General features: G+C 37.2%; 5 protein-coding genes and 1 long non-coding RNA gene across 9 annotated transcripts; 3 read left to right on the forward strand and 3 right to left on the reverse strand.

Annotated features, from left to right (window-relative positions):
• Window positions 1-589: 589 nt before the first annotated feature.
• On the reverse strand, window positions 590-3,169 carry LOC131768575 (uncharacterized). 2 transcript variants are annotated; one of them, XM_059084299.2, is made up of 3 exons: window positions 3,035-3,169; window positions 1,933-1,965; window positions 590-1,461 (listed from the first exon to the last, which is right to left on the reverse strand). In XM_059084299.2, exons 1-3 carry the CDS (start codon window positions 3,101-3,103, stop codon window positions 841-843), a joined length of 723 nt encoding a protein of 240 aa, XP_058940282.2. In that variant the 5' UTR covers window positions 3,104-3,169; the 3' UTR covers window positions 590-840. The 2 variants fall into 2 exon arrangements, with proteins under 2 accessions (XP_058940282.2, XP_058940281.2); XM_059084298.2 differs by having other exon boundaries at window positions 1,933-1,989; window positions 3,035-3,154.
• Window positions 3,170-3,179: 10 nt separating this feature from the next.
• LOC131768548 (uncharacterized) lies at window positions 3,180-5,237 on the forward strand. Of its 2 annotated transcripts, none has more exons than XM_066167537.1 (3): window positions 3,180-4,019; window positions 4,185-4,325; window positions 4,844-5,237. In XM_066167537.1, the coding sequence occupies exons 1-3, from the start codon at window positions 3,449-3,451 to the stop codon at window positions 5,179-5,181; spliced, it is 1,050 nt and encodes a 349-aa protein (XP_066023634.1). In that variant the 5' UTR covers window positions 3,180-3,448; the 3' UTR covers window positions 5,182-5,237. The 2 variants fall into 2 exon arrangements, with proteins under 2 accessions (XP_066023634.1, XP_058940252.2); XM_059084269.2 differs by having other exon boundaries at window positions 3,188-4,019; window positions 4,838-5,237.
• Window positions 5,213-7,062, reverse strand: LOC131768594 (COX assembly mitochondrial protein homolog). Its single transcript, XM_059084319.2, has 3 exons — window positions 6,905-7,062; window positions 6,723-6,813; window positions 5,213-5,909 (listed from the first exon to the last, which is right to left on the reverse strand). The coding sequence occupies exons 1-3, from the start codon at window positions 7,059-7,061 to the stop codon at window positions 5,783-5,785; spliced, it is 375 nt and encodes a 124-aa protein (XP_058940302.1). The 5' UTR covers window position 7,062; the 3' UTR covers window positions 5,213-5,782.
• Window positions 7,063-8,203: 1,141 nt separating this feature from the next.
• On the reverse strand, window positions 8,204-10,385 carry LOC131768606 (COX assembly mitochondrial protein homolog). The gene is made up of 3 exons (XM_059084333.2): window positions 10,289-10,385; window positions 9,454-9,544; window positions 8,204-8,467 (listed from the first exon to the last, which is right to left on the reverse strand). The coding sequence occupies exons 1-3, from the start codon at window positions 10,368-10,370 to the stop codon at window positions 8,404-8,406; spliced, it is 237 nt and encodes a 78-aa protein (XP_058940316.1). The 5' UTR covers window positions 10,371-10,385; the 3' UTR covers window positions 8,204-8,403.
• Window positions 10,386-10,478: 93 nt separating this feature from the next.
• On the forward strand, window positions 10,479-13,630 carry LOC131768581 (progestin and adipoQ receptor family member 4-like). Its single transcript, XM_059084306.2, has 2 exons — window positions 10,479-10,734; window positions 11,905-13,630. Exons 1-2 carry the CDS (start codon window positions 10,518-10,520, stop codon window positions 12,561-12,563), a joined length of 876 nt encoding a protein of 291 aa, XP_058940289.2. The 5' UTR covers window positions 10,479-10,517; the 3' UTR covers window positions 12,564-13,630.
• A 2,770-nt stretch (window positions 13,631-16,400) lies between these two features.
• Window positions 16,401-19,575, forward strand: LOC131768549 (uncharacterized). Of its 2 annotated transcripts, XR_009338994.2 has the most exons (4): window positions 16,401-16,530; window positions 16,796-16,969; window positions 17,052-17,297; window positions 17,803-19,575. It is a non-coding gene; the product is annotated as an uncharacterized lncRNA (long non-coding RNA). The 2 variants fall into 2 exon arrangements; XR_010717663.1 differs by lacking the exon at window positions 16,401-16,530 and having other exon boundaries at window positions 16,654-16,969.
• The last annotated feature ends 103 nt before the right edge of the window (window positions 19,576-19,678 follow it).

The following is a 19,678-nucleotide window of genomic DNA, read 5'->3' on the forward strand; positions in this document are numbered from 1 at the left end:
TATGGGAAACAAATACATCTTTCAAGCTACGTGGATCACAATATTCCACTGCAGCTATAACTTTTTTTTTGTTTTGTTTGAAAGAGGGACGTCCTCAAGTGAAGCTGAAATACTACTGATCGCTGACTCCCCTTCTCCCCCCCCCTCCCTCCACCCCTTCTTTTTGAGTGACCCACACCCTCCCAACAACTTCTTAATCACTGGTCTATTATCTTTTGCTACGGCTCATTTGCATGTTGTCACGGTGTCTTTTATGTTTCACCCTCCTTTCCGTAATTTGCCTCAGTAATGACCTGCAAACGAACCGAAATAGACCGAGGATCAAAACACTACCAGTATAGTGGCCTCGTCTTCTCTGAGGCGGAGCCACAGTCACATCTGTTCACTAACTCGCTTACGGAAAGGAATGAAAGATATTTAAGGTGCGGATTTGAACTTATACATATCTCTGCTTCCTTCTAAGTCTATCTCCCGTATATGATTCATTATGACTTAATATGATTTTTCAATTCACTGTTACCAATCAGTTTGTTTTGCTCCCTTTCTTTTGCTTTCCTTTTGTTAGAAAAAAAAAAAACAGTCTTGATAGTAAAATGTCAGTTCTCCTTTTATTTATTTATCAAAGTTTCCTTACAGTTTTCCCCACTTAAGTTACCCTTCTAGCCGCAGTTTACCTTAAAAGGGTTAAAAAAAAGAAAAGAAAAGAAAAAACGAAAATAAATGAAACGCTAGCAGGCCTTAATGTTTTAGAACTCCAATCTAATTTGCATTTCTAATAAGATGCTCGACCTTCTCTGAATCTGTTGGTTTTGATTTCACACTCTGTGAGAGCTTTTTCTTCTATGCATCATCTTCTATGATGGAGACTTTGATAAACCTGATTCCAACCCTTTCACCCTCGTCAGATTTGTACACCTCCAGAGTGAGTCCCTTACTGGGCATTAGTCGGTTGATGTAGCCAGCGGTCCTCACGAAGCCTCCGTCATGCGCAATGTAGCATGACCCCCAACGTTCATCCAACTTGAGGGTGATGATAAACTGGCCGGGGTAGAAAGAGTCGGTAGGTTTCGGCTTCAACGGTCCGTAACGAGCAGACTTTAAGGTGCGACCAGAATCACCTTCTATTCTGTAGCATGGGGAACTCGAATCTGTACCATAATTCCCTTTGTCACGTGTTTCAAACCCGATCATTCTGATACCATCTGAAACGCCATATCGAATATCGCTGTCTGTCGTCTGGCCAATGTTAACGTCATTTGCGACCGTGATCTCAACAGTCAGCGGTGTTGAATCTTTAAGCACACCAGCAGGAATCATGGGAACTTTAAGTAGAGCAGGGTTCTTCTCAGAGCCTGCGTTGAAAGTGAGCTGTGCAGCAGTTAGCGAACGAGAGCTGTCAATATAGGACGCATGCGCCTCCAGCCAAGATGGAGTCATGGTTTGATGATAGATAACTCTTTGCTGCAAAAAAGGAATATTGACAAGTTTACTTAGAAGTTATTTAGCACCTTATGTTAATTCAAAAATTATCAATGAAATATGAATTAAGATGGTCCATTGATTTACCATATAACTTCACTAAGTGTTTGAGTAAATTCGAAAAAATGGGCCAGTTACATGAAATAGAAGCTTCCTAATAAAATCTTCGGGAATAAAATGTCGTCAGGGGTAATGGGCTCCTGATTTCATAAAAAAAGGCAAACAAGATTTTGTCGTCATTTATCATTCATGTCGCCATTCTTTTCCGTGTTTACATTTAACAAGAACCATTTCAAATTGTGCAATGGTACTCGAAAAAATATCAGTTGAAAATGACGAAGGTTGTCTTTCTAAAGGTAGTATCGAGTTCGTGAACTCGTTCCAGTTTTCCTGGCTGGTCTTCAAACATCCGGAGGTGGGGCACTTTTGGTAATAAAAAGCCACGTAACTTACCTGTGCCTTGCAGGGGTATGTTGAGCACGCTGACTGGAAAAAACAGGAAGGAGTGACCTTAGAAAAACGGAAAATATACAATTATATAATAAGTTCAGTTATGCACGCACTCTGATTGGTTCTCACTTATGATCTATTGGAGGACAGACGTATAGATGACGTCATCATTAGAACTTTTTTTCAATTCTTGATTATATGAAACAAATAGATTCCAAGTTGCCGTGCGTCTGTTCAGTAATAGATCACAGAGGACGGTAAAATGTGTTAAAAACATCAGTGACACGCTCGGTTGAGCCTCGTGTGCCACTTTTTTGTTCTTACCACATTTTGACGTCATCTGTGATCTATTACTGAACAGACGCACGGCAACTTGGAATCTAGTTGTTAATTAGAAACTGAATATTCAGGATCTTCATTCCCGATCCCCGCCGGCATAATGCTTTTTTTGTGATCGCAAGTTTTTTTTTCTTAGAGTGGAATTAAAGATATGCGGCTGTGAATTCCACAAGTTTGATCTGCTAGAAAAGCACAGGATTATTCTCGTGTAATTACTGATAAGTAAATTCAGCCGCCTGGTCTACATTAGATGCTTGAATTAAGTCAATCAGCCCATGGCTCGTACTCCATATCAGATCGTAAACAATCAAAGATCGCAGTGCCGCATTTCACAGAGAATTTGCTTAATCTTTCCCAAAATTCCATACTCAAATAATTACTACGGATCATTCATTCCATAAATAGAATTTTCACTGAAAAGACGTTACAAAGAAAAACTTCTCAACTTTCGTTTCCATTACAAGCCGTCGATCGCTTCACGAAAAGACACGAAAAGTCAGTAATTTACTTACTTACCAGTTTTTGTAAACGATATGACGACAGTATGGTTATTGGCTTACAAGTAACCATGAAAAACAAATGTTATTTGAGAGTGATTATTCAAATTGAGTGGCAAAATTTTGCGTTTAGTCCGAGCGTTGTAAACATAAATATTTTTTTATAGTTTCGCCCTATTCGTCTCCGTAGTCAGTTGTGACTAATTTTGCCGATATTCACATCGTCAAAGTATTTTAAAAAATCCTTAAAATGAAATTAAGTCACTCACTGGGCAAAGAAATGTCACCAAATATACGACTGCCAAGCCTGTGTTTGAAAAAGTGGGAAAGAACGCCATGCCTCACTCAGCTGTAGATTTGTGAAACTTCAACAGCAGCGTTACGTTAAGATATCAGGATTAAAATGACGCATCAGCTCATTGTCTTGTTAATTTAATGCAATTTGGAGCACGAACTTTTACGAGCAAGAACATTGTTTACATTTATCTCCAATTACCATAAAGTAAGTAGTGCAATTATTTTTCTTCCCTAAATATAATTTTAATCGGAAGAAATCATGATTTCGGAATAAAGATGGTGTGTTTTTTTTCCTGATGCACAACTCTTGATATAAATTACGTTCTTTCAAATGTCGCAGTGAAGCAAAGCATCTTCAGGGGTCTGGGAACCAAAACCAAGATAAAATGGCGGTTGAATTTGTACAGGAAGCTCTTGAAAAGTGTCGCGTTCTTAGAGATAAAATTTGGCATAGTGTCACTTCATCTGAAGAGAAATCTATACGAATATATTTATCAGATGCATTATTTTCTAGCGCAGTTGCTGGAATAACGTTTCCAGTATTTCTAGGATGTTTACAAACTGGAATCTTTCGTCCTTTACGTATTTCCTCAAACCTTTTGTTCGCTCCTGTCTGTGGCTGTATTTCGGTATTCATATCAGGGGGTTGTGCCTCACTGTTGCTTCTATCGAGCTTTTCATTTATCGGAAAAAATGATTGGCACAAAACTTTACTAGATAAACGCCAAGGGTATGTTCATGTTCCAAACGAATATTCATTAGCGATTTCAGTGCGTCCCGCGGATATTCCACTGTGTGGATTTGGAAGTTTGATCGTGTTTAGGACCTTGGGAGGACGATTTCGATCAGTGTTACCAAGCAGCTTGATTCATCCAGGAGCATTTGCTAGAAAGTACATTCCAGCCAAAGGACAGAATTATGCATCTGCAACTGTTAGAAGAAGGCTTCGTTTGTTGGGTGAGTTTTGCTGAGTACAGCCTGCGAACAAGTGCACTGTACAAGTCCTGTTCATTTGCTAGCACTGAGCAATTATCTCTAGTTTGATCAACACCATATCTACAGCACTGATCGACCGAATCTGATGGTGGGTGCCAGGCTTAGTTTGTATTATATTTTGTGCAGGAAGGAAATATGGCTGTCACTCCTGTGGAAGACGATGGTGGACATCTTTTGTTGGGGACCACATACCTCCGAATAAGTTGGTTAGAGAAGGACAGCAACAAAGATTTTATCCACAGTGCACCCACTGCTCATATTTACAAGGTGAAAGTTCGTAAACTAGGACTACTGTTTAAGAGGCATAAAAGTACTAATATGGGCATGTTTGCTATTGAAAAATCATTGTTACTGCATGCAAAATTTATGATTAGATGAAACAACCACAAGGAACTTATATAAGTAGACAGTGTATGTGAAATTGGTTACAGTGCAAATATTTTTGCAGATAAGGCAAGAGTCAATTGTCACTTCCTTGCTCTTCACCTGTTTAACCATAAGTGATTACTTAATTTTTTAAGAGTTAAGAATTTTTTTTTTAATTAGAGAATCTCTATTTAATTGATGACTGATGTTAAATTTTGGCCTTTGACTTTTTTAACTCCCACTTTTGATTGATGTGCAACTTCTCATGGCAATATTACTAAATAACTCAGCAAACAGGTAATGAGAGTTGACATTGTTCTAAGCTGTGGGAAATTAGCTGGATTTCACATCCAAAATGAGTTACAGTAGTAGAACCAGTTCACCAATGACAGCAGCTTATCTCTTCTCACTAGGAGCAGCTTTGTCTTCTATGTCAAGACTGCAACGTATCAAAACACATGGCACATCTTTAAGACTCTATCATTTATGGTTACCACTACCACTTCCACTGGCAGTTCTTAGGAATTACATCAATGAAAACTCTGGTGCAAAAGAGCTAGATGAAAACTCTGTTTCAAAAGAGGCTGATGAGGACTCTACTTCAAAAGAAGCTAATGAAGACTCTGTTACAAAAGAGGTCAATAAAGGGTCTGACATTGCAGATGAAATCCAAGATGGATATTTGCATACAATCCTGAATGGAGTGCTAAACCTTTTGAAAATTAAGAAAAAAGATGATAGTGAAGACTATGATTGAATCAGAATATAAGAAAGATGTGCATGAGAAATTGTTTTATAATTTTTTTATTTTCTTTGAAGATTGACTAGTTTACTACTCAAGTTTAATGCTGTACACATTCAAGTTACTGCAAATGCTCTTATGTGCCTTATTTCCAGGGTTTGTTCAAACAGGGCTAGTAGGAGAAGATGCAGTTAGAGAAAATTTACCATATTCTTGAAAAATGACACTATTCTTCTTGTAACCATTGCATGAGATTAGTTAGCACCTAAACTGCAATATCACATTCAACTTCAAAGTGAAATCAACTGTAAAAGATATTTACACGAAATAAAATGTTCTTTCTCATATTTTGAGTGCGTTGACACACCAGCTCCATCTTTAATTTCAATCTGCTTTTTAGCTTCCAGATGGTTTTAAATAGAACTTCTGCTTATCATGTTAGTTCTCCTTATAAGGAGCAGAATGTGATCTGAACTTAACACCAAATTCTCTCCTCTTGTTCACAGGGATGTAGACCAATTAGAGAGGAGATTTTATGGGTAAAACCAGAAGTGTAACTTCTCCAGCTCTTTTTATTGTAACAGTTTTTTTCACATTGTGATCATTCAATTCTGTTTTATATTGTTGATTCTTTTTTCATCAGATTTGCTGACTTTCCAGACTGAGCAAAGTCCTTTTGATAATCTTCTCTTTTCTTCAGGTACTCTTGTCGACATTCTTCAAAAAGTTCTTTGTCCTGGTAGCTGAAAGAAAATAAAGATAACTTTATTACTATGATTATGTTTGACATTTAAAAAACAACAACAATGCAAAAAGGACTTCTGAAAATAAAAGTAAAATATGGATGCAGTGTTAAATGTAGGAGCAGGTCCTCTTGATTTCTGACCAAACCCCAGGTTTGTAGGATGTGAGTATCCTTAATTTTTTGAGATCACCTTGTGTTGCAATGAAATTGAGATTAAAATTTGACGCCCAAAGATCACTCAGCCATAGAAGGTCAAACTCTTAGGCTTAGTCTGTAGTTCCTGTTGTTTGAGCGCATCACTCATGGAGCTACTGCGGTGCATGAACAGCTCCCTATGGTGCACTCACAACAATTTTCATTTTTTTTTTTTTTTTTTTTTTTACTATTGCAACTGACTTCAATGAGAAGGAGGGACTGCTAGAAGTCTAGAGCTTCACTAGTTAGTGATCATTTCTTTGATTCATGTGACCTTTAAGTGTGATTCAGGGGAGATGCGGTGAGGATAAATTAGTTGCTAGTCACCCCTTAGGAATTTAAAGTTTGAGATTATTGCTCCCCTCACCCTGCGTTATGTGTAGTAACAGCCAATATCTTGAATAAAGATGAGCCTGGAAGGAGATGGGCGGACCATTTTTGATAGTTTTTTCAGCGCGTGTTTAAACTCTTTTAAAATTCTACCCCTGAAAAAGCGTTTGGTCTATACTGGAAACCACAGGCAAAGTCGATAACAAAGATTAATAAAGTAAACTAAATGTTTTTGGTACTTCTTATTACGTACTTCCGAACATTTAACGAAATTTTCAATACTTACTAGCTAGTCAAACAGTCTTTCATCGCTTGATTCTCTTTGCGGCAAGTCCATAAAATTGATACAGTTCTCCCTTTTGCACACTGCGTAAAAGCTGTCAAAAAGGCCAGCATCGTTACCCAGATCACGTAATTATGCAATGAAGAATTCAGAAGAACTTGTATTAGAAAGCGAGGACAGTTTACCTTGCACGAGATCATCACATTTAGCCTTTGCCTTCTCTCTTAAGATTTTCGGGATAATGACTTCTGTTTCTACATGCCTCAAATGTTCTCCGCTTGCCCAAGGTGCGATTTTATCGGAGACCTCACCTTGTCCACTTTCTTTTTTGGTAGTAGCCATATTGAAAATGACCCATCAGTCTTTGCGAGCGTACAGTTTGTTCGCTATCTAGTGTCAGCGGTCAATCTTGTAACCAGTGCTTTTCAATGAGCACGTTTGTCTTCTGGGGATGGAGAGGAGCGTAACTTAAAAGGATGAGCAAAAAACACAAACAAAAAGGGGGAGAATATGTGTGAAAAAGGCACTGGGTAGTTGCTCAGCGCTTGTTTAAAATTTTTGACTGAGACCAGTTCCCAATAGCTAAATAGTCGGAGAGGGGAGGGGGGGAGGGGGGACTTTTGCCAAATGGCCTCCTATAGCAGACCAGTATTTATTGCCCAGCAGGGCTGACCATGACTCTATGAAACCTGGGGATTGTACTGCATATACTTGTTGCCAAGGAAAACTTTCAATAGAGCATTTTCTTTTTATGTTTGTGTATAATTATATAGAGAAAAAATAATGCCAGGCTTACGTACAAATGCGTTGTGCCAAGCATTGTAATGTCAAAGAAATAAAAGCCATTGAAAAAAGCAAATCAGAATGGGAACTAATTACCAGTTCAAGTTATTACTAATAACTGGCTGACCAGAAAACTGAATGGGTGAACTGTGAGAATGTAATTTTAGGTCATTTCTTTTTAATTTTATGTTTTTCAGTGGATTAAATGACATAAAACATAAATTAATTTTTTTCATTTATTAATGTATATTTTTAAAAAGTTATTTGGTTTTGAAATATTAAAGTTGGTATTCTGGGCAAAAATATGCAACAACTTTACCAAACATTATCTTTTCTGTCAAAAAGAGCCAACTTTTCCTTGATGATTTGTGCATCACACAAGTGATGCACAAAAATTAAATAAAGAATTTTACTAGGGCAATTTCTCATGATTGTTTAATTGACCAGTCATGTTTGATTACGAGTTTAAGCGGATGGTGGGGGGAGGGGATGGGGAGAGGTAATTTCTATTGGCCCACCACCTTCCTTTTGGGCATTGCTCAACCACTTGGTACAAATTTCTTTCTCTCCCCAGCCTTCTGCGGCTGTAAAAATCAAAGATGACAGCTATAATTTTCACTGAAAAAAATTCTGAGCACTTGCTCACCAAAACTATCCCTGCTCTGTAAGCTAAGTTTGCTTCCACTCTTTTTTTTTTAAAAAACAAAGGTTATATCTGTCTTGAAAAATCAAAAGCACAACTAAAAAAAAGTGATGAAAAGAATAATGTTCTAAATTTGTCTCTTGACATCATTTTGTTCACAGTTCTTTCTCTTCCAGGCAGTTATTGTGAACAGAATGTGATCCACATCAGTTTGAAGGATCATCAGTGATCTAGAATTCTCAAAAACTTGTTCTTCATTTACTTGCCCTTGACTGTTCTTAAATATTCTTCCTTGTATTTTTTAAAGTTGGCTTTTCTATAGCTGAAATGAAAAGCAAGAAATATCAACATAAAAACTCAAACTATTCGCCCTTAGCTTAGGACAAGGTTGGCACAAACAAGGGAACAAGTTTTTTAATTACTTGAACAGTTCAATGGAAGGAACAGTCATAGTTTTTAGGGGAAAGTCTCTCCAGCTTGTTCTACAGGAACACAGATGAGGGTTGTGCTTTTTTTCACCTTAACATAACAGTTCTACAACCATTAATCAAGACTGTATTGAGATTAATAATTAGATTCCAAGTTGCCATCCCATTTTCAGTAATGTATCATATATAATGCCAAAATGTGTTAAGAACAAACAAGTGACATGCAAAGCCCAGTCAAGTGTGTCACATTGATCATTGCATGTCACTGAGTGCTTATGTCATTGTTGAAGGGGGGGGGGGGGACAGGGGATCACAGCCTCTCACTTCCTGTACCATTTTCTCCTACCTCCCATACTTTTATGCCCCTCTGCCTCCTGACTCCCACCCTCCATTGAATAACTCCTATATACAGGTTAATAAAAAGGATCACAAACCTGATCAATTTAGTCTCTGACAACATTCAAACCGACTCTCATTGATTGCTGGAGAATTTGGACTATTGCAGCTTGCAAGACACTTACAAATTCATTCATGACCAATCACATACCCAAATTCAATAGGTATCCAATTTCACCAGTATTATGCTGTTTTTTTCTCTAAGAAAAAAACTACATTTCCTTGCTTATAAAATTTTATTTTATGCCTCAGTGGACATCGAATGGGAGTAAAAAAACTCATGTGGGTGCTGGTTTTTGACTAGAAGATAAGCAGTGGGAAACTACAGAAAAGCTCCTTTATGATTTGTGCTCTCACTCCCTGCCCTCATATAGCTCTCATCCTCTCCTGCCCCCTACCCCTGATCTTCCAGGTTCCCCCCCCCCCCTCCTGTCCCCCTCCACACTGTTACTGGTCTTGAGAACTGGACTAAGGTTTTACTTACAATCCTTCCATACACTGTTTCATGGCTTTGTGTTCTGGGCGACAGGTCCAAGCTAAAGAGATGGTACGGTCCTGTGCACATTCTAGAAAGGCTTGTGAACAAAGAAATACAAAACTGAGTGAAGGCAATACTTAAACTCAATAGCTCTACAAAAAATAAACTGACATGACTTGTGCTTAGCAAGGTGGTATAGTTATACATCTTAAACTTTGTTACACTCCCATTTAAGACCAAAAAGTAATTTTTCCAAATGGCATCAATATAATTTATTTTCAAGCAGAGAAAGAAAAATATAAGCTTTAGGATATTGCTTGTCTGATCTACTAGAGATAAAATTGTATGAAATATATAACATTCAGTATAGAGAATTCACATCGATATATTCTTGGGAGTGAAAGGTTAAATATCAGTTTACCTTTGTTTCAGAAGCAGTTTAATGCGGTGATAAGGGTATTATCCTTTCTCATAATAAAGCTGGCTACCACATCACCCATTTTTCATTTTCAGCCACATTCACCGCATACAATAATACGATAAAAAAAAATCCAAAATTCGCACGCGCGTGCTGAAGGGTATAACCTCTTACTTCTCCAGCTTCCATGAGCGAATCTATGGTTCTGGCGTGCAAATGAACGCCCATTTACCATATTCTGCATACAACGCGAGATTTATTGGCCAAAGTACAGATTTTTCAGGGAAATATGTACGACGTTGGCAAAATATCATACGAGTCTTTGCGAGATAATAATGAATTTTAAATTCTTTCCAAACGCAAATTCCCAAATAAGAGAAAAGCCATGTAATACCTAGTGTCAATCAACCCTAGACTTAATACCTTTTACCAAGGGACTGCACTGCAATTTAGCTTTTTCGTACATCCAAGCTTTCAGGTCATCAACATCAAGTTCGTCCGCCATCTTTGATTTTACCCATCATTCAATGGCACCACGGTGGTCGAGTGAGCCTTGGGCGGAGGGCTTTTTTTAGTTTAATTATTATAATACTTTATTCTTAGTGTGGTCCAGAATGCCGGTTGTTATGGAATGTATCAGTAATCCTTAATAATGGCGAAAAACGGCTCTATAAATCATCTTAGATATAACCACACCAAAGAGAAGAAAATATCTAAAGCGCCGATTCTATTTAAACTAGAATCTTGTCCTCCATGGCTGCAATTTAACAAATATATTTGGGGAAGTTATCGATGTAACTTATCAACGCGTCAATGCGTAGACAGCTTGTTTTACGTCCACAACGAAACGTTCAATATTTATTCGCACGGTAAGTAAGAAAATAGTTTTAGATGTTTCTACTGCTTTGTTATTTAACGCAAACTTCGGGAATTTTGGAGAGAGAAATAGGAACTCGTGAAAAGTTACAGACATCAGCACATCCGATTATTAATTTATTAACTTAAAACTCATTTAATATTAACTTGATGTAATATTTTTTTTCGATCAGGAAATCAAACTCAAGTGTAAGTTAACATGCACACATTGAAGTTAAACTGAATTAAGACCTACATGCTTCTTTCAATGTTTTTTTTTCAGCTGTACTAGGTTTTGGTTTCACTTCTTTTGATTGGGTCAGAATGTTTCAATATACTTTCTAAACATTAATTTTTATTATAACATGGCTAGTAAATTTGTGTCATCAAATTCAATTATGCGAGCGTGCTTCATATTCCTATTGTGCACGACGTCAGCAAACAAATCCCTCGAGAAAAAAAAAATTTCCATTGGGTTGAAAATGTTATTAAACAATTGGTTCATGCGTCAGCTGTGCGTTCATTGGGATATGAAGCACTTGAGAAGTTTGGAGAGCACTCAAGAAGCTAGAGTTGTTCTCGGCTACGCCTCGAGCAACTCTTATGCATCTTTTGTGCTCTCAAAACTTCCCGCGTGTTTCATATCTCAATGAATGTAACGCATGCTGACGTATGAACCAATTGTTAAATTGATGGCTTCTCTGTTTGTTATTATCCAAAAGTCAGGTCAAGAACATTAAATCCTTTAACTCCCAAGATCTGATTGTTAATCACCTATAGATGTTAAACATTTTCTTGTAAATTTGTTAGTACAAGAATTTGGTGTTTGATCAAGATAACAACTTCTACCTGGTAAATTTGAGTTTTCTCATTACCTATTCCCTGAACAATTTATGGCAATTATAGGTAGAACTTAAATGTTAATTACTTTTGGGATTTAACCCTTTAACTCTCAGATCAAATTTGTGATTTTCTTATTGTCAACCATAAAATTCTTATAATGTAAGTTCAGAGAATTCAGTATGGGATCAACTAATTATCCCCAACTACATTTTATTTTTTTTTTTTCATCACTTATACAGTTGATATTGTATTGATCTTGTAAGGAGAAATTCTGTCTTGGTCACTCATGGGAGTGAAAGGGTTAAAGGATTTAATGAAACAATTTCACCTATTTATTTCAGGTATTCCCTGTGCATTTTTTGTGATGCTAATCCCCATGACAGCAAGTGCAGCAAGTCTGGCCGACCCACTGTGGTTTTTTCTTCACTATTTCTCCTGCTTTGCTCCATTCTTGGCTAGCCCTATTTATCATTTATTTATGTGTCATCAAAATGGACAGGATTCATACAAGCATCTACTCACTTTGGACGTCTGTGGTATCTGGGCAATTAATGCCTTTGGTGCTTTGTGTGGTATCCGTGCAACATTTTATTGCCTTCCATTTTGGCAGTTTTTGTCTCTTACAGTTTATTTGGTGATTTCCTTGAGGTGTCTATACTTTATTGTGATAGCTGACAATGCTAAAGAACGGTTCAAACCTTTTGCAGTATTTGGTGTGATGAGGTATTTCTTTGCCGCAGTTCGTCTATCATTTTATTATTTTAATGTTACCAAAAGCAGCGTCAGTGCTATGCCGTATTATTTATCAATGGATTTATTAGCTTTTATTGGTGGAGCACTCAATGTTGCTAGAATACCTGAGAGATGGTTTCCAGGTAAATGTGATATCATTGGAAACAGTCATCAAATTATGCATGTGGTTACAGTACTAAGTGTTATTTGTTTACACATTGGATCAGTAAGAGACTTTCACTGGATGAGTGAAACTCTTTGTATGTGAGGCAGGTTCTGGCTTGCGTGATGTTCTACTGGAACAAGAGTAACTTGAATGTGAGAGAACTGAAAGACAACTCCTTCTGTTGCATGGACTTACTACTTTTGCACAGCAGTCTAATTTTCTTGCACCTGTCTTGCAGAAAATTACCTAAATTGTATAGTTTTTGGCTTAAATTCCAGCCATCTTGAACTACAAATATTTTTTTTCTTGTGTAACACACAAATCTGCTAATCTATCAAGTAAAAACTGTGTAACAATTAATAGCAATATTAACAGTGTTGAAAAGAATTAAAGGATTTTGTCTGCCTTCAGATTGAAAAAAATGATAATATTGAAACATTACGATTTTTAAATTGAGCAAGCAATTTAACTATTTTTTAAATGTGTCAAAATATTTTACAAATAAATTTAAAATTTAATAATTTTTTAATTATATGTTATTTTAACTTTAATTTTTGTAAATAGAGGAGGTGAAACATAGTCTATAACTAGTCCAGACTTTCAAACTGATTAACCTTTATCTGTTTTATCTTTATTGAGATCTTTACCCCTACTAAGGAGTTTTGGACAGCTGTTAGATTTTGAAGATAAAGGACTTTTACCAAAAGATGAAACACATTGCTGCTTGCTAATAGTAAAGGTCATTTCAACTTTCATTCTATTGGGCTTTTGGGCTTAATGTGATTTTCTTATACAGGGAAAGGAATGTTGTTTCTTTTTTAAGGAATTAGATGACATGCTAATGAACAGCTGCAAATGAGACTGGGTTGCAGAGGGCAGATTGAATTTTAAGAATTTGTATTATACTGTTTAGTGTGAGGGAACAATTCCTGAGCTGGATGTGGCTAACCATTTAATTCTCAGGATATGATAAGTGATTTTCCTTTGTTGCTGTCAAATTTTCTTATAAACTAGTGAAATAAATTTGTTTTATCGGGGAGATGCCTTAAGCTAATAAGTTCTCACCACGTGCACATTACTCCAGCAGTGAATTACTTGTTAAATGTCAATCACTTGGGAGTTACAGAGTTGAGACAGAGAGGAAAGGACTTCAATTAAAACGTAATCAATTTTGTGTCTCATTTCTCTCGTCGCTTTGCTGCTTATTTTGTGGGTTTTGCCTCTCAAAGTCCGAGAGGCTTACTTATGACTAGTAATTGGCCACATTGACCGACTTAATAAAACCACACTTTTGATAGCATTCTACATTATATCAGCTTCAACTTAAATATGAATGTTTTCTTTTTAGAGGCATCATAGAGCTCCTAGCTGTTAATCGTTCTAGAGCTGGCTACAGCTGACGTGCAAACCAGTCACATGTTTATTAACCGCAAAGTTTGGGTGCACTGAGAACTGTGCTGATATATTAGAAATTTATTATCAGTATTTTAAAATTACAGTTTTTCAGTCAGATTTTCTGCTTTTCACAGGCTTGATTCGACTAGAACATACTACACCTGAAGAAAATTTTGACCACCGATTCAATGCGTCGATGAAAGACGACATTCTCTCCAATATGTCAAAAATGGCTCTCAGATTATCGTCGTAATTTTTGTAAGTCGAGCTTGTTCTTTGAAATCCTTATTTTTCTTCCTTTTCTAGAACTTAACTGCGGTTTAAGAGAATTGGGCAATGTAAAAGTAATTTCTCACGCGTTCAAACAAACTCCTCCCAATATACTCAAGTTTGGGAGTAAATTGTTTTTTCTTGTCGTGATCTGATTGGCTGTTGGTGTCGTCATCAGATTGTACGTGACATATTCGAAGTGTTATTTCACAATTCTTGGTCACCCGTACTCAAAGTAAAATCGTGTCTGAGACATGCGCTCACGTGTCGGGGAGTGTATTACTCCTTTTACGCAATTTGATTGGCTGTTACATGTATAATTAGTTTCATTAGCAATTGAAAAGCATCAGGCCACCTTTCGCAAGATGTATTGAGTGCTTGGTCGTGTCCCGAAGATAGTGGACTACTTTTCTTTTCCTGGTTTTTAAGAAACCGTGTAGACGCATTGGCTAAAAATTGCTATTATTCCTGCTCTGGTTTTTACAGTTTGAGTCACAAAGCTCCGAGATCGCACTTGTACCGCAGTTATAAAATCGAAGAGCACAGCAACACAATCCAAACCCTTCGATTGCTTTGATCATACCTTTCTCTACCTGATAAAAAAGATGTCGTCTGTTCCTGTCAGTGTAAACTTTGTGAGGAAACTGGTGGATAAACCAGGGACGATGACACAACTGGATGCTGTAAGCTTTAAAAGTAGTGAAGCGGACATCGCTGGTACCAACCGCGTACAGCATGACATGCAACCCGCACTGCTTGTAAATCGAGTACAACAACATGGGTTGATCTACTGTTATGACACACATATAATGATGCTTGCCCATTCAGCTCAGGAATTAATTCGCAATTTGCTAGAGTAGACGTTTAAAGAAATGAAACAGGAACTAAGGCGGTCCCCACGTCGCTTGAGACGCTGTGAACACTGTATATGAACTGACCTGGTAGGCTGAAATCTCCAAAGTTTTTGGAAAGCGTACTTTTTGCAGTACTCAGTCGGAAAAACTAAGGATTCCTCTCGCTTCGGTGAACTCTCAATGAGAGGAACTCAACAAAATCTTCGACCGAATTTGGAATCAAACATTATTCCACTGTCAATCGTCTTGATGTTTCACAGTATATGCGTGTATGACTAGTACAAGTGACTTGTTGAATATGCAAATGAGATGAGCAAGTGTTCGAATACATTTCTGACTTGCGTTGCGATTTCTTAAAAAAATAAATGAAATGACGTGGTTTATTTACATTGTTTCGAAAGAAGGGGATCTTGGAATGAAGTGTACATGTTCTGAATATGTTTAAGCGCGCGCAAGAGTTCCCTGACAACTCGCCTGTTCCCGGGTGCACGTAGGGTAAAGTTCCCGGGTCTTGAACCCGGCCTCTCGGCCCAAAGGGCAATGGGTCTCCCTCAAACGAATTGTTCAACATACCTTTTTTTAGCTAACTAATGCAAATGTCTACAGCTGAATAATTTCACGCATTTACTCTCCGTTTCCTCCTACCGTTCCCCAATCAGGCTTCTGATTGTCATGATCGAAAAAGAGGGCGCGCGTGCGCGAGATAACACGGCAGCAGTCAACAGGAAAAGAGAGTGGTCGATCTGTGGCTTCTTCCGTGACAGTCACAGTCACCGTCTATTTTTGGTGCCTTCCTACAATCGGCTCCTTTGACTGAAAGCCTGGAACAGGCCATTAAACTTGACACAAATAAGCGGTCCGTAGTTTTCCACGTGCCATTAGATTAGAGGAAACTCATCACTTTTACATGTAGTAACAGAAAATTTTAGCAGTCTCCAACCCTGTCTTTTCTTGAAACAAATATTTTTTTTTTGACACAGTTCCAATACAGGGAGGAAAACCCAGGAGAATCAGCCTCCTTTCCCCTCCCAGAAAAAAAGTGATTCGGTAACCGAATCCTTAAAATGTCCCTCGGCCACGAGTCCTCATTAATCTGCCACACCTCGTTGCCACTCGGGAAAAACCTTAATTTTATTAAGCGTTTCTCGGGGTACACTGTGCCGGACGAGTCTTCGACCGGTGCCAAAAATTCGTGCGTTTAGGCGTTTCTTTCACATGAAACCACGCCAAACGTACGAAAATTTGGACGCCTAAGCGTTCAAAAATTTGAACACCAAAATCAAGGACGAATTTTTTGCCGGTGCAGTCTTAATTTGACCACCACGGTTTGTTAAAATTTTTGTACGGTGAAGGCGTGGCTGCATGGATGCGTGGTAACTAAGCTAAGTAACATATTTTATTTTATACGAAAATGGAACGTGTTGATTTATTGATTGCGGTCTGTTTAATGTCAGAAATCAAATTAAAATCGCTGCACATCTATCTGTAATTCGAAGACGTCGAAGAAGGGAAAACACTGAATTAGGAAGCGTTCTGCGCATGAGGAGACGGTAAAACCACTGACGAATGTCACAAACTTTATCCGGTCATCAGCTCCATCTGAACAGAACGAAACTTTCGCATGGTTCCACGCGAATTGAATGTCCGGTCGATATTTGCGTAGCCTCAGTAACATCAGTAAACGGGCTTCTGTGTGTGGCCTACCAATATAATTAGTTGTTGTTATTCCTTGTATGCATTGAAATTAAGTTCCGAATTCTGATTGGCTGACGAGACCGACCTTTGTACTTTTCGTACTCTGTTTTGTTTCAGCAGGATTTGGGGCTGGTTAGTTATTCCGCAACCACGATTGTACCTGAAACCAAAAATGATCGAGTTTCAAGAAGAAGTTTCCACCGATTGGCTTCATTTTGCTGTCATTTCAAATTCACTGTGTGTGCTGTGAATATTTTCAGTCTGGTGGTCACATAGGTCGCGGAAAAAACTCAGGTGAGTGTTCAACGAAACAGATCCATGAATAGATTCCTTCGATTGTTCGAGCCTTAAAAACTTGTATTTTTCTCGTTGTTAGAAATGGCCTCAGTTCCGATAAGCAGGAGCTACGTTAAGAAACTCTCCAACACAGAGAAAAGCAGCCCCAAAAATGCTTTTTTCCTTAAACAACAATGTCCACAAGGGGAAGAAGATCGCAATCAATCTGTTTCCAATACTGGAAAAAATGGACTCTCGTTGACTGATTACAGGGTTTCTGTCGTTAAAGAAGTAAGTACCCTACGCGTGGATGTCGGGAGAAAAGACAAAAATGTCGATAAAGTCGGTGAGTAAAACACAGCTTAAAGCCACGTCATGATTTCGCTACTGTATCCAAAAATCTTCAAGTAACCTAACATTAGTTTTCCGAATGAAGAACGAACCTCGCGTTTATATCAATATAATTTTTTCATGGCAGAAGAGAGATCAAGTAAATTTCATATTCATTTTAAGGAATTGAGGGTTTCTGTGCAAGGATGATATTCTTGCACGTGCGGAGTTATTTTTTTCATCTTGGCGAATCGTTCATGGAGGGTAAGACTGGGGCACGAAGGGGGTGGGGACGCGATCCTAAAATTTTAAAACACCTCGAGATTTCCTAGGTTGCAACTACCGAATCTTTCCTTTTTAAGAGTAGAATGTAACTTTCTGAGAATTTTCGGTTTGATTTTTTCTGACTGATCTTTCTGAATTCTTGTCAAGTTTTGCCATTTTCTTTGGTTTTATATACTCCATGGTTTTATAACATTACTGGAGCATAAAATGTCCTTTTTCTTTTCCCTTTTTTATAGGGTGAAGTTTGGGCCATGCATGGATGAGAATTAGTTTTTCTCTACAAAGCATAATCTCAGGAATGTATGGAAAGTTATTTTTACATGGACATTTAGTCAAGTAATAGAAAGTCTTATCAAGGAACTTTTACTTACATTGGAAAGAAAAATTGTACAGAGGAGTCTAATATTTGTTTGAAAGGGTTTTTTACTTGCTTTTCTGTACAAGAAACATTGATATGTATGGAAGTGACTGACTTCCTCCAGATGGGGTTGTTAAAAACATGATTTTAACCATGTAATCTTTAAAGAATTATTTAGGGTAAGTTGTTTATCAAAACCATGTGCTACCACACATGAACTCTATATTAGATCTAATTATGCATCTTACTCAGCCAGGATTTAGACAAATTTTATTAGAAAAAAATAGATATGATTTACAAAACCAAGCAATATAATTATTTGGTGTTAACCAATGGAATAAGTTCCCTTTCATTGTGTTAGCCCATTTTTTAACCTAAATTTTATACCACAGTATAGTCACTTTATCGTTATATGTTATGACTTCAGATTCCCCTGTGTTTCTGTTCCATTAACCCAAAAGAGCTATCTCATTGTTTGTATGTCTTAGAATATTGAGCTTAGATTGGACTTATTAGTATTAGAAGTATGCCGTTATTCAACCAGTCCAACCTACATGTATTTTTGTACAGAAACAACCAATATTGGGCTGGACAGACATCCATGACATATCACATCTCAATGAATATACTCCTTGTTACGAAACAGTATATTTATGATGCTTTAACCCTTAAACTCCCATGAGTGACCAAGACAGAATTTCTCCTTACAATATCCATACAATATCAACCAGATAAGTAATGAGAATAAAGAAAAATATCCTTTTGAAAATAATTAGTTGATCAATACTAAATTCTCTGAACTAACACTATAAGAATTGTATGGTTGACAGTAAGGAGAATTACAAAATTGATTTGGGAGTTAAAGGGTTAATTGTATAAGCAACCTCAAACTCATTGCAGGATAAGTGACACAGCTGTATTTAGAACCTGAGCTTTGCTTGGAATTCAAATCTTCTTTACATGCATTAAAAACTGGACAAAATGTTTGACCATCGAAGGAGTCAGGTAATCCTACATTTGACCTCACCATGTCTATTGGCCCCCCCATCACTTCCAACCTATATTATTTAATGGATGGGTTCCATTAGATAATATTTAATATGCTACTTATAATTAATGTTAAACTTCATCTATGAACTATTTAACATATGTGTACAATGACAGATAAGTAGATATCCTAAATAGCTCTTATGCATGGTGACCCCATTTACTGCAAATTCACCCTAAGCTTCCTTTGTGTACTAACATTTTCATAAGTCTTTGTTAATTTCTTGCTGTTTTCATGAAGGTATATATTCTTTTGATTTCAGTGTTTTGGGAATACTTTATGGTTTACAAATAAAAGCTCCACACCTTGAAAGTGATGAGGCTTGGGGGTGAAATTGCATATTGTGATCTAAACATGCATAAGGCCTTTAATTATGGTAAGAGACTTTAAGCATAAGTGACTGATATATAATAACCTCCTAGTAATTTTGTTAAGCTCATGGATCTAGATTTTTCACCAAAACAGGTAGAATTTCTTGTTACAAGCATTCACTACTCTGTGAAAAGAACCATTTGGTTACCAATCCAATTTAATCTTAACAATTACTTGAACTATATTAAATGTGTGCGTGTCAACAAAATCAATAAACTGACTCTTACTTTTTGCAAACTGTTTTTTATAAAATGTGTGAAACAGGTTCTGACCATAGTTGCAATAAGTAAAGGTGGTTCTGAACCTACTGAAAGATAAGTCTAGTTATGTGGAC

Source organism: Pocillopora verrucosa, chromosome 5, assembly GCF_036669915.1.
Source record: "Pocillopora verrucosa isolate sample1 chromosome 5, ASM3666991v2, whole genome shotgun sequence".
Taxonomy (NCBI): domain Eukaryota; kingdom Metazoa; phylum Cnidaria; class Anthozoa; order Scleractinia; family Pocilloporidae; genus Pocillopora; species Pocillopora verrucosa.